Raw genomic sequence first — 13206 nt, 5'->3', positions numbered from 1 at the left:
ATTTTATATAAAATTTATACCTTTAATTGTACTAAATTTTTTCAACTTTTTTCTTCCAATTCATATTCTTAAAAAATATGCCTATCAAACAAAATTAAATTATATTTTAAATATTATGACAAAAAAATTAAAATAAAAAAATATATGAAATTTTCTTAAAAATAAAATAAAATATATATATATGAGTTAGAAAGAATTATGAAAATGAAATCAAAATAAGTATTGAAATTAACATAAAATAATGTGAGGAAAAAATTAAAAAAAATATATTAAAAGTAATTTTTAAAAATTATTTAAGTTTATATTTTTTTTAATAATAAGGTGTATTTATAATTCTATGGGGTGCAAATAGAAGTCCCCATTTACAATTATCCAAGGGGATGGATTTCAAACCTAATTATGCCATTTACAATAAAAATCTTTAGGAAAAATAGAAAAAAAGAAAAAAAACACAAAAAAAAACAACAAATTCTAGTGAACAAACACAACTTCTTTAAGGTGGTGTTTGGTTTACCGAAATGTAGTTGTAATGGTAATAGGAATAGTAATAGAATATAATGGTAATAATAATAAGAATACTACCATGTTTATTAGTTGTTATGGAATCAAATATAATGGTAAATTGTATTTTTATTATTTAATTTTATTCATGAGGTGTAAAAGTGTAATGAGAATTCATAAAATTGGTGTAATATTCATTAAAATGTAATTGCACACAAATCAGATATTATAATTGTAACTTTGATTCCATAACAATCTTGATCCCAATCAACCAACCATGCTCTAAAAAAACACAACTCGGCCACGCTGGCAATCCACAGTTAATGGTTTCCACCAATGAGAAGCGAATAACGATCATGAGGTGGATTCTTTCCAAAACTGCCGTAAGATACTTGAAGTACAAGTTTCCTTTTCTATCCGAATCAAACCGACTTTGGTCAAATATATAAATATATACTTAACCGTACACTTTCATTACCGCAATTTCTGATTTTCTCAGCGCTTCGCTTCGTTTCGTTTTCTTTCCATCCTGAAGGTTCGTCCATCTCTTCTTCTCGTCATCTTCAATTCGGATTCTTGAATTAGGTGTCTTATTTTCTTCCTTCTAATTTGCAGATTGTGCTAGATTCGTTTTTTTGATCTGTGAAGAAATGGCTCGTACCAAGCAAACCGCGCGCAAATCTACTGGGGGAAAGGCTCCCAGGAAGCACCTTGCCACTGCCACCAAGGTGCGCATATGTATATAAGCTTTACAACTTAGGAAGTACCTTTCAACGTAGGGTTCACGATTCTTGAGAAGTTTATAAACTGAATCTTTTTACAACTCACAGGCTGCAAGGAAATCGGCTCCCACTACTGGTGGAGTCAAGAAGCCTCATCGTTATCGTCCAGGAACAGTTGCACTCCGGTAAATTTCTTTCGAAACTTACTCTGCGAATTGCTTGTCTATTTTAGTTATTATACTTCTGTTAAACACTAATTCATATGTGTTTTAATGTCGCTCCAATTGGCTTTAGCGGTTTAATAGATTTTTCGCATATTATAATTGTGGAGGTTCAAATGGTGAATATTTAAATTGAATGAACTTCCATTATAATTTCTTGGAGTTTAAATCATCATTTATTCGATATGTGTTATAATTTATTGTGTTTTTTTTGCAATGCAATTGGATTAATATTTACTATAGTTGTATGTTCGTACGTCGTGAACAATGTTGCGTTTTCATTTTACGATTGAAAGGATCAATGTGTATGGTTCGCTCCTCTGCACTTTTGTTCTTAATGTTCTAAGCCCGCGTAGTCTAATTCCTTGAGTTTCAGTTCTATGGTTTTACCTTTGGTCGAATTTATAAGTATGGGTATACAATAATTGTTCATGTACAATTGATGAGTCATTATGTTTGCTGAATGAATTGATTGTTTTCTGGGAATGTTGATACATTATAAATTGTATTGGAAGATTTTATAGTTATCTCAGTCTGGCATTGTGCTGACAACTTGTACTCTGATACAGTTCGATCTCTTTTTCTCTTTTTGCTCTTTTTCCCCTTTCCCAATTGTTGATATTTTGTTTCTCGTTATTGTGTCTGATTAAAAACGGTTGTTGGTGAATAGTGAAATTAGGAAGTACCAGAAGAGCACTGAGCTCTTGATCCGGAAATTGCCATTCCAGCGCCTTGTTCGGGAAATTGCTCAGGACTTCAAGGTATGCAGCTTTCTTTGCTGAGTTATTTATCAGTTCAGTTTGAAGTTGTTATTGGGTGGTGTTATGTCAGGCTTAAACTAATATTGTATTTGTTGTAGACTGATTTGAGGTTTCAGAGCCACGCTGTTCTTGCCGTACAGGAGGCTGCAGAAGCTTATTTGGTGGGTTTGTTCGAGGACACCAATCTGTGTGCCATCCATGCCAAGAGAGTGACGATCATGCCTAAGGACATTCAATTGGCTCGTCGTATCCGCGGTGAGCGTGCATAGAATTGGTGCTAGTTCCTGTAGGATTTTATAATAGTTTTTAGGGGAAGTACCTACATGTTTGGGGATATCTGTTACTGTACAGATTTTATGGAATAGTTAAATCGTTTTGGTTTACGATACGCATTTGGATCATTTTGATTTTGATTACAGGATGGTTGAATACTATATTGTTTTGTTGTTTTGCTCTTTCATGTGCTTTTCTTATTGGGTTTCTCTTTAGTAACTTCTTCGGCTCAATTAATCCAATTAGGTCAGCGTTTCGTTTGGTTTTTTAATGTTCTTTCCGAGTAAATTCATATCGATTAAACTGAGGAGATAATCTTGCTGAGAGCACATTTGGTTTGGATGTAGCTTTCAAACTTAAAGACTAATACAAATTAGGGTGGTTCGTAATAATATTTTTTCTCAGTTAAAAAATATAATAAAACAAACAATGACTTTTTTTATCTACGACAACGAAATGAATTAACAAATTCAAACAAAATTTATATGTTTAATTTTATCTTAAATTGTATATAAAAAAATGATATATAATAATAGAGTATATATTTAATTTATTAAATTTTAAAATATATTTTTATTATATTTATTAAATTTTAGAAATTTTTACACTAAAAATCTAAAATGATAAATTTATTACATTAATACCTATACACGGCTAAACCAACTTTTTTACACATCTTTTATATTTTATTACTATTTTACCACATGCACACACAATTCAACCTTTTTTGACACGTGATTGATTGATTGATGCATTACATCAATCACTCTATACATCATTTCTCTCTTTTTTCTCTTCTTTTTCCTTTTATTTTCTATTTTTTTTTTTTAAAAAAATAATAACCTTCATAGCTAACACTTCCCTCTTCACAATCACAACTCCATTTTCACTCTTCTTTTTGTTCTTCAAATTTTTTTTCAACTCCCATCAACCGTTTTCTCTCTTTTTATTTTTCTCTTAATATATAAATATGGTTGTAACTTATTCTTCATCAACTCCTTCCCTTGTTCAAAAAAAAATTTCTAAAATGGAGTTGAAATCTTTAGCTAATAGAAACAAGGGTAAACGACATGTTGTTGAGGATGATGACTCTAATTTTGCTCCATTGTCGAAACGTGGGCGAGCTCTTCCAAAGAAGAAATCAAAGGTGGCAGCCCATGAAAAAATTCCTCAAGATGATGCTAAAAAAAATGATCAAGATGGAGTTGGTCTTCAGTATAAGGTTTGATTTTAGTTTCTTTTTGGTTTCGCCCCTATTTAAAATTTGTTTGTATTTGCCATTTGTGTGTCTTGTGTTTTTCGATTTTACTATTCTAGGTTTTTTATTTTAGCATTTCGTTTGGTTTTTTAGGGCTACTATTTTTTTAGTTTAATTTATTTGTTCTTTTTATGGGTTTTTCATTTTCGTTTGTTTAGTCTTAAAAACTGTTTCATTTTGTTGTCTTTTTTTTTTTCTGTTTTATGTTTTTCCAGATGTTTTATTCTTTTTCATTTCAGTTTTTTCATTTGATCTATTCTAAGTTTGTATTAGTTTTTTCACAGTTTTTTAATAGTGTAAACACGTTCTGTATCTATTTTTTTGGAAATATGTTTTTGTCTAGTTGTTTCCTATCCATTTGTATATCATCAATGGGTAACAATTTAATTTATCATGGATGTTGATGTTCAAAGAGTTTTTTCTGTATTTTAGTTTGTTTACAGTTATTTTGTAGTTTTATTATAGTTTTGCTACTTGCATATTATATAAACTATCTTAAAACGATAATGCAACTATAATGCAACCAAAACAAAAAATAAACAGACTTATACGTAACGTGTTGTCCCTTAATTCAAATTTGCTCTTCTTATTCTGTTTTTTTTAAAATATATTCCACATTGGAAACCAATAATCAACCAAAATGCAACTATATATAACGTAGATCTATTATTCATGAGATTTTTTTTAAAAAAAATTTCACATCATACCTTGTTTTGGATTCGGGGGGAGCTCTAGATCTATTTGTTACAGATCTACATTTTATGAATCCGGATTTCGATATTAGGGGGAGTTGTTTTGATCGAATAAAACCGAAAATAATTGTGTAATTTTAGTTTCTTCCCAGTTTTTCTGGTTTTTTTTCGTAAATTTCTATTTAGATCATTGCAGGTCTTCTTTTCCAGTTGATTTCGCCGGAATTAATGGTTGTATTTTCTTCGTTTTGGTTTCATTTTAGTTGTTTTGCGGTTTTGAAACGATCAAGGTATGTCAGCTTCAATGTTCGCTCCGTGCAGCTAAAGGTTTAGTGCATGTGGTATTTTTGTAAATATTTGTATGTGGACTGTATAAATGTTTAATGGGCCGGCCCATAGTATTTTTGTAATTTTTTTTCCTTTTTTGTATTTTTCTGTTTTTTTCCCTATCAGCTGCACAGTAGAATCAAATTTCTATTATTTAACATAATTTTTTGTGGTAGTTCAATGATATATACTGTTCTTGACTACAAAGTTGAGGATTTTCTTGTAAGTTATTGTAGTTAGTGGCTCAATATTTGTCTACTTTGTGAAGTAGTCAACTGCAATTATAACATTTTGTATACTTTTTTTTTTCTTAACAATAAAGGGCTAAGGAGATTGCATCACTATGAGCTTGTTTTGTGAAGTTCTTGAGATCTTTGAAAATCTTTGGCACTTGGCACAATTGCTAGAGTAGTCTCCATGACTTCTCCTTGAGAAAAAGAATACACTACAACCAAAGAATCCTGAGGATGGATAGTTTTTTTAGAAGATTGAGCCTTAATAACATCCTCATGGCCCTTGACTGAAGGTGCTGGCTTTTTGGATCCAGCATTAGAAGGTTGCACGACATTCTCCTTAACTCTGCCAGCCTTGGCAATCTCTCTAGTACCATCTAATTTCTTGGCAATAGTGCCCAAGAAGTCATCTAATAAACCCATCTAGAGTGTGTGAATTCTCTACAAAATACAACCCAAATGTTAAAGGTACAGAAGAATAAAATGAAAAATAATGCACAAGTACTATTTATCTTAGTATACTGGGGGTTCCCCCTAATAAATTAAAAAAAAATCTTCCCTTTCTAAAAAGCTTCCATATTGGAAGAAACTTGGATACTTCATTTCACTAAAGATTTCCAAATTAACATTATGTGTTGGCAGAATGAAGTGATTTGGGATCCTAACTATTTCATCCACTCTATATATATACCTAATACCTGGGTGATTTGGGATCCTAACTATTTCATCCACTCTATATATATACCTAATACCTGAGTACTTATGGCGATCTAAATGTAAAACATAACGGTCAAATTTGCCTTGGTTAAAATTAGGGCTGTACAAAAAAATTCGTAAACCACTCAAACCAAATAATCCACTCAAACCAAACTGAAAAAATCGATAAAAATTACAAATCGAAATAATCCGAAAAAATTACAAACCGCCTAATCTGTTAATTGGGCGGGTTGAACATAGGTCCAACCTGCCCAATTAAATTGAATAACCCGACCAACCCGACTTTGGATTTTTTTTTTTACTTTTTAGTTTTTATTATATATAAAATATATAATAATATAAAGTTATATACTTAATTGTTAGTTTTAAAGTCATATATATTGTGTTGTGCTTTGGTGGAATTTGACATTTTTAATTTATCTTTTGATTTTTATTGACTTTGACTTTGAAACCAAAAAAAAAAAACAAAGAGTTTGGCCAGTTTGGGCGGGTTAACCCGACCAAACTGCCCAAACCGCCCAAACTGTTGGTCGGTTTATAATTTTTTTTTTAAATTAGGCGGGTTGCACTTAAATTTTAGCAACCCGAACTTTAGATTGGGTTAGAAACTATATAGAATAAACTGCCCAAACCGACCGATGTACATCCCTAGTTAAAATGGTTTAAGTTTGCCAAGGACGGAGCACAAACTAAATAGAAGGGCATCTTACCACTTCTGGACATACTCGCTCTAGGTGTACCTTCGTTTCAGACAATATCCCTAAAACGAATTTGAAGCTCTTCTTCTTCGCTTAGAGCCTCCGAGAATTTTTGGCTGCAATCAGTTAACCATTCTTGGTTAGCCTTAACAGCCCTCGAAGCTTCCTCAGCTGTAACATGGGCAATTGCTTCCTTAACCTCAGGAGGATCACCATAATGAAGATCCCAGACGAGATATTTCACTATGAGAGCGGCAATGAGGATCACCATAATAATTTATACATTAAAATTTTTAAAATAATTTTTATTTTTACGTTATAGATTCCTCGTCCTGTTCCTGTCCTGTCTCCGTCCTATTAGGAGATTTTCTGCCCCGTTCCTGATAGGAAATAAGCGAACGAGAATTAAAATTTTTAACGGGATTGGAAATGAGGAGCACTCTCTGCAAATTTTCTACCCCGTGTGCATCCCTAAATATATCATGATATTAATTAACTCATTAGCTATATTCATATTATTTATTTAGTTAAAAAAAAAAAAATCATCCGCAACAAAATATTTAGAGCTTCGACTATGAAAATGATTTTTTTTTTCTTTTAGGTTTAATGATATTCAATTAGGGCTCGTTTGGTACGTTGTATTAGGTCGTATTGTGTTGTATTGTATTATATTGAATTGGATTATATATCATATTTTTATATAAAATTATATTAAATTTTAATTTATACTAAAATATTATATATGTAAATGTCCATAAAAGTCATTACCACATATAATTTTATATAAAAATATTGCATGAAATATAATTTAATATAATACTATACAATACAATACGTTTTAATACGACGTACTAAACGAGCCCTTAGTGTATTATTCTAGCTTGCATCGAAATTGAAAACTTTATATGAAAAAAAAAAAGAACGGAAAATAAAAAACAATTAAGCTTAAAGACTTTTTGGTCTTTTGTTTACTAGCTGTCAACAAAATTAACCGTCCCAATTTTACGATATACTGCTCACACAGGCACTCACGGAATAGTTATTAAGGACTAAAACTAAACTAGCTACTCAAGTCAAGAATGAGTAACATTGACCCCACGGAGTCCACGTCACACTAACTACACACGTCATTATTATTATTATTATTAAGTATTTTCGTTCTTTTTTGTTTCTTGAATTATGTCTTTGTATATAGTTGCCACGTCAGTAATTAGGGAGTTAGTTATAGTAAGTCGACAGTTTTCTCCAACGGTTTAGGAATATATTAGTTATAGTAACTAATTCTTCAAAGCTCTCTCTCTCAGGCTCATCATTATAAATACTGCCTCCTCAGTCAAAGCTCATGAGATCGAAAACAAAAAACTGACCCAATTTCCTTGTTTACACCTCGAAACCTCTCAATCACCCTCGAACCCCAGAAACTTAAACCAGAAGAAGATGATGACTACAAACTCAAATTTATGGTGGTTGTACAATTGGGAAAAGCAGATGGTCTTTATTACTTTTGTACATCTACTTCTGTTGCCGGCAGTGTTATCCTACAGTACTACTGAAGTTCAACCGCCGGAAAGTAAGCGAGGATCAGATAATGGCATTATCTTTTTAATCGAGATCGGCATATTAGGGATGATCTTTATGGGGTTGATAATCTGCACCATCTACAACTCCCTAAAACGAGGAATCGGAAAGAAAGAACTTGATAAGCACTTCCCGACAATTAATTATTCGGATGTGAGAATAATTATTGGCATTAATGACACTGATGAAACGCATAATTGTGGGGTGTGTATGAGTAGATTACTAGATCATGAAAAAATGCGTATCTTTATTCCCAAGTGTGATCACGTATTCCATGCAGATTGCATTGATAATTGGCTCAAGAACCACAGAACTTGCCCCTTATGCCGTGTCGATTTTTTAGACGGACCTGACAACGCTCAACACCGACGACGACCGCCAGACGAGATAGAAATGCAATCCCAATCTCACGTCATCGTTGATATTGTTGATGAATTACAAGAAGAACAATTAGTTACGCCTGTGATGACTAGTACTGGAGGCGGCTTTCTATCAAGAATTACAAGCCCATTTCTACGGTCTCGCTTGACTACCCACGTATCGAGGGATCCGGAGATTAACGCTCAGCGCTCCATTTTGAATCTGACCGACCAGGCCAGGGAGGACTTACAGCGCCGCCGCCGCCGTCAATTGGAACGTCCGGCGAACTAATAAGATGGACCGACCGGTATATGAGTTTTTCTGTTAATATTAGAACAATTTTTCTTTTCTTCTCTTTTCTTTTTACATATTAATGTCTATATAGGCCAATGTTAGGGCTTCAAAGGTTATTAATTCAGATACGTAATTTGAATCTTGATGGGCATGCTTATTAATCTTTGTAGCTAATATTGATTTCATATAATAATATGAAGATTTTTAGTATCAATTACTTCATTAATATATATGAATATAATACAACAGCTTCGATCTTGAATAATTAAAGTACATGATTTATTTATTGCGTAAACTTTTTTTAAAAAATGTCTTTAAATAAACATTAGAAGAAAAATAAACTTTTTATTAGTTTGTTTAATATTCCTAATCAATATTACACTCATTTAATTAAAAATTATTGTATTAATTAATAAACATGGTTTTTTTTTTTTTACTTTTTATTCAAATGGAGGTATAATTAGTAAAATTGTTCAGTATTCGAATAATTAATTTATCATTTGTCATAGATTGCTTTTAAAATTTTCTGATAATGTGTGACATTTTGAACCGGTAAAATGTACGGAAGTGGCAATTTTAATAATTTGTTAAGGGTAAATTCAACCAAATGAATTATTGTGAATTTTATTTGAAGGTGAGAAAAGATCGACCTTAGGTGTAATTTTTGAATCTGTTAACAACTTATAAATGATGCTTTCATCTCCTAAATTTTTTAATCGATCGCGCAACCTTTGTTTTTAAATATAATAAAATTTGGAAAGTTTTTAAAAATACTATTTTTTATATTTTATTTACAATTTTACGACCTAAATTTTTTATTTATAAAAATATACTTTTAAAGTTTTAAAATTACAAAAAATAATTTACTATGAAAAAAAGTAAGAAAACAAATAAAAATCAACCAAAAAGCAATCTCACGGTACCTATAAATTAACTATAAATAAACTAAAAATAACTAAAAAAATAACCTTATGACAATTATAATATAACTATAAATAAATTAAAAAAAATAGTTTATTATTTTTACTGAAAATGTATTTTTGTAAATAAAAAATTTCACAGAGTAAAAATAAATTTTTTTCCATATTAAAGTATTTTTGTAATTTTTTTTTTCAAATTTTTAGTCTATTTTATAAATTTTTCTGAACAAAATTTAAAAACCAATTTGAGAGTTTACAGAAACATGCTTTAGAGTTTAGAGTACTAGAGAAAAATTAACTAATTAGGAATACATTTTGATTTTTATATGATAAATTATTATGTAAGAAATTTATTGATTAAAAAACTCAAACATATATATATTTATATATAGGAACTAGTTTTGGGCACATGCAATGCACAGGTTCCCTAAAAATTAGTATACAATTAGAAAAAATAGTGTGAAAAAAAAAAGATAGAAAAGGGGAGAGAGAGAGAGAGAATTGAAAAAGAAAAAAGATAAAAAAGATTAATAGAGGGAAGAGAAAAGAAAGGTAAATACTATTTTGGATCTTGTGTTTTACATAAGTTACCAATTAGATCATTTGTTTTGTTAAATGACAAAATGAACCCTGTATTTTCTAAATTGTTAGAAATAAGATCCTAAATTAATTTTTTGTCAAAATAAAATTTAATTATAGTCCGATCTAAAAGTGCTATGACAAAACTGTTTATATTTTCTGTATTTATTCGTATTAGTTATTGTCTTCAAGTTAGTTATATTAAAAAAAATTGTCAAAAATTAAGCTCATGGTCCTATTTTTACCATTTTAAAAAATACAGAGTCCATTTTGTCATTTAACATAACACATAGTCTAAAATGATATTTACCCAAAAAAATTGATCAATCAAGCGTATATAAGAAAAAGAAAGGAAAAAAGAGAGAGAAGAAAAAAACAAAAAAATGAAAAAAAAAATAAAATACAAAGGGCCAGTTTGGCACATCTTTTTGAAAAGCTAAAAGCTGCTTCTCAAAAAAGCTGGGACAAAAAGGTGTTTGGTAAACAGTTAAATAACAACTTATTGAAGAATTTATAAAAAAGCTACAGCTAAAAGTTAGGAATTTTTATAAAAATACTGGATTTTGGGTCAAAGTTTACAATTTTACTGCTACACAGAATTTTTTACAAATACTGTCTTTTTATAAAATAACCTAAAACAATCGTGAAAGAACAATATAGAACAATTAAAAACAACAGTAGAACAACTAAAAAACAACTGTAAAACAATAATAAAAACTTAACACAGTAGTACATAGTATGAAACTTATACAGTATTTTTGAAAAAAATTCCGCCCCACAGTATATAAGTAAAAAGATTAGAAATTTCAGTATGTGGTGTAATTATCCCAAAAGCTAAAGCTGGTACAACCCAACTTTTAGAAAAAAATTGTTTTAATTAAAAGAATATAATAAATTATTTTTTACTAAAAATTTATTTAATTACTTATTATATATTACAAAAAATAAAAATATTTTTTTTGAAAGACAAAATATTTAAATTTCTAATTTTTTATTTTGCTTTAAAAAATATTTTATATTTATATTTTTATTATTAACAAACAATATCTACCTAAGTTTTTTATAAAACAATTTTTTTTTACAATTGATAAAAATATAATTTAATAATATTAAAAATTATTTTTATCAAATACATATAAATTTATACAATAGAAAAAAATAATTAAAAATATAAAAAAAATCAAAAATTTTATATAACATATTTTTTTATATATATATATATTTGTGATTTTAATGAAATAGATTAAAATTTTATTATTATTATAAAAGAATCTTAACAATTTATAATTTACCAAACACTCAGCTCAGTTTTTTTCTACAGTTCTATTTTTTCCACGAGAAGTTATATAGCAAATAGCCCCAAATCATAGGATTATGTTAGTTTATGTTCTCATTTCAAAAAATTATAGCAAATGGCCTTAAATTATAGTACTATGTTAGGAAATGTCCTCATTTTAAAACTTCTAGAGAAATGACCCTTTTAAACTATTTATTATTTATATTGCATTTTGTCACATAAAAAAATCAATATTTTTTTTTTTTTTTAAATTAGAAGCAAATTACTTAAAGATTATAGTAAATTTATATTAATTTTGTTAATTTTTTTTTTATTTAGAAGTTATGTCGATTTTTTTTTAATTTTTTACGAGTTGATGTGGGTTGTATACGGATACTAATTACTTGAAGAACAAGTTTCCTTTTCTTTCTATATATATATGAAAAAAAATGTTTCCTTTTCTATACGGATATGAATCGACCAAGCCAATGATCCACTAATATATATATCATACAAGAACATTTCTGCAACATTTTCTCCACTGAAGGAGTTCATGCGGCTGCTATACAATCTGTTCTTGCAACAGTCCCTTGCCTAGTCACTTTTGAAATGCAGGAAGCACTTTCGAAACCTTATACTGCTGAAGAAGTTTACCAAGCTCTGAAATCCATGACTGAGGATGGCAGTCCGGGTTTGGATGGCATGTCTGTCATGTTTTATGCTAATTATTGGCAAATTGTTGGGGAAGGTGTTACTAAGACAGTGTTAAAAGTTCTCAATGAAGGAGGGGACCCTTCCTCTTTCAACTCGACTCTCATCACTTTAATTCCCAAAGTAAAGAAGCCAACAACTATGTCTCATCTTCGGCCTATTAGCTTGTGCAATGTGTTATACAAGCTGGTTTCCAAAACCATTGTTCTAAGAATGAAGCCTCACCTCAACTCAATTATCTCTGAGTCTCAAAGTGCTTTTTTGCCTTCCAGGTTAATTACAGATAATATTCTTGTTGCTTTTGAACTTATTCACTCTCTCAAGCACCTTAAGAGAGGCAAGCAAGGATTTGCTGCAATTAAGCTCGACATGAGTAAAGCTTTCGACAGAATGGAATGGCACTTTATCAAGGACATGATGCTCACTATGGGGTTCCCTTCTCTGTTGGTTGATCTCATAATCAGGTGTGTCTCCACAGTTTCATACTCATTTCAGATTAATGGAGCTGTCCAAGGCAATATTGTTCCTCAGCGTGGTCTACGACAAGGAGATCCCTTATCTCCATATCTCTTCATCATTTGTGCTGAAGGATTCTCACGATTATTACAACATGAAGAGTGCAATGGTTCTTTAAATGGTTTCCAGCTTTCTCGCCATGGTCCCACTGTTTCGCATTTATTTTTTGCTGATGATAGTCTTATTCTCTGTCGGGCTAACAGCTCCTCTGCAAGATCTATTCAAAGAGCAATTACCACATATTGCCAAGCATCGGGGCAGCAATTGAATACAGAGAAATCAGTTCTCTCCTTCTCTCCTAACACAAGGGAATCGGCTAAAGTTCTATTCCAGCATCTATTAAATATGCAAACTCAGCCATGTCATGAAAGGTATTTAGGCTTACCATCTTATTCGGGTCGAGACAAGAGTATTCTTTTTGGTGAAATAAAAGACAAGTTGTGGAAACTCCTTTCTGTTTGGCAAGAAAAATTGTTCTCCGTGGGAGGTAAGGAAGTTTTACTCAAAGCTGTTGCTCAGTCCATTCCTACATACGCCATGAGTTGTTTTCAGCTTTCTAAAAAATTAAT

The 13206-nt window shown here is 30.4% G+C and overlaps 2 protein-coding genes across 2 annotated transcripts; both read left to right on the top strand.

Annotated features, from left to right (window-relative positions):
• The first annotated feature begins 934 nt into the window (after window positions 1-934).
• LOC115701521 (histone H3.3-like) lies at window positions 935-2657 on the top strand. The gene is made up of 5 exons (XM_030629341.2): window positions 935-1036; window positions 1117-1229; window positions 1332-1408; window positions 2115-2205; window positions 2304-2657. The coding sequence occupies exons 2-5, from the start codon at window positions 1152-1154 to the stop codon at window positions 2472-2474; spliced, it is 417 nt and encodes a 138-aa protein (XP_030485201.1). The 5' UTR covers window positions 935-1036; window positions 1117-1151; the 3' UTR covers window positions 2475-2657.
• A 5025-nt stretch (window positions 2658-7682) lies between these two features.
• Window positions 7683-8849, top strand: LOC115696807 (E3 ubiquitin-protein ligase ATL9-like). The gene has a single exon (XM_030623690.2). It carries the CDS (start codon window positions 7841-7843, stop codon window positions 8630-8632), a length of 792 nt encoding a protein of 263 aa, XP_030479550.2. The 5' UTR covers window positions 7683-7840; the 3' UTR covers window positions 8633-8849.
• The last annotated feature ends 4357 nt before the right edge of the window (window positions 8850-13206 follow it).

The sequence above is a fragment of the Cannabis sativa genome, chromosome X (assembly GCF_029168945.1).
Source record: "Cannabis sativa cultivar Pink pepper isolate KNU-18-1 chromosome X, ASM2916894v1, whole genome shotgun sequence".
NCBI lineage: Eukaryota > Viridiplantae > Streptophyta > Magnoliopsida > Rosales > Cannabaceae > Cannabis > Cannabis sativa.
The sequence above is the reverse complement of the archived record's forward strand: the minus strand, read 5'-3'. Positions and strand labels throughout refer to the sequence as shown.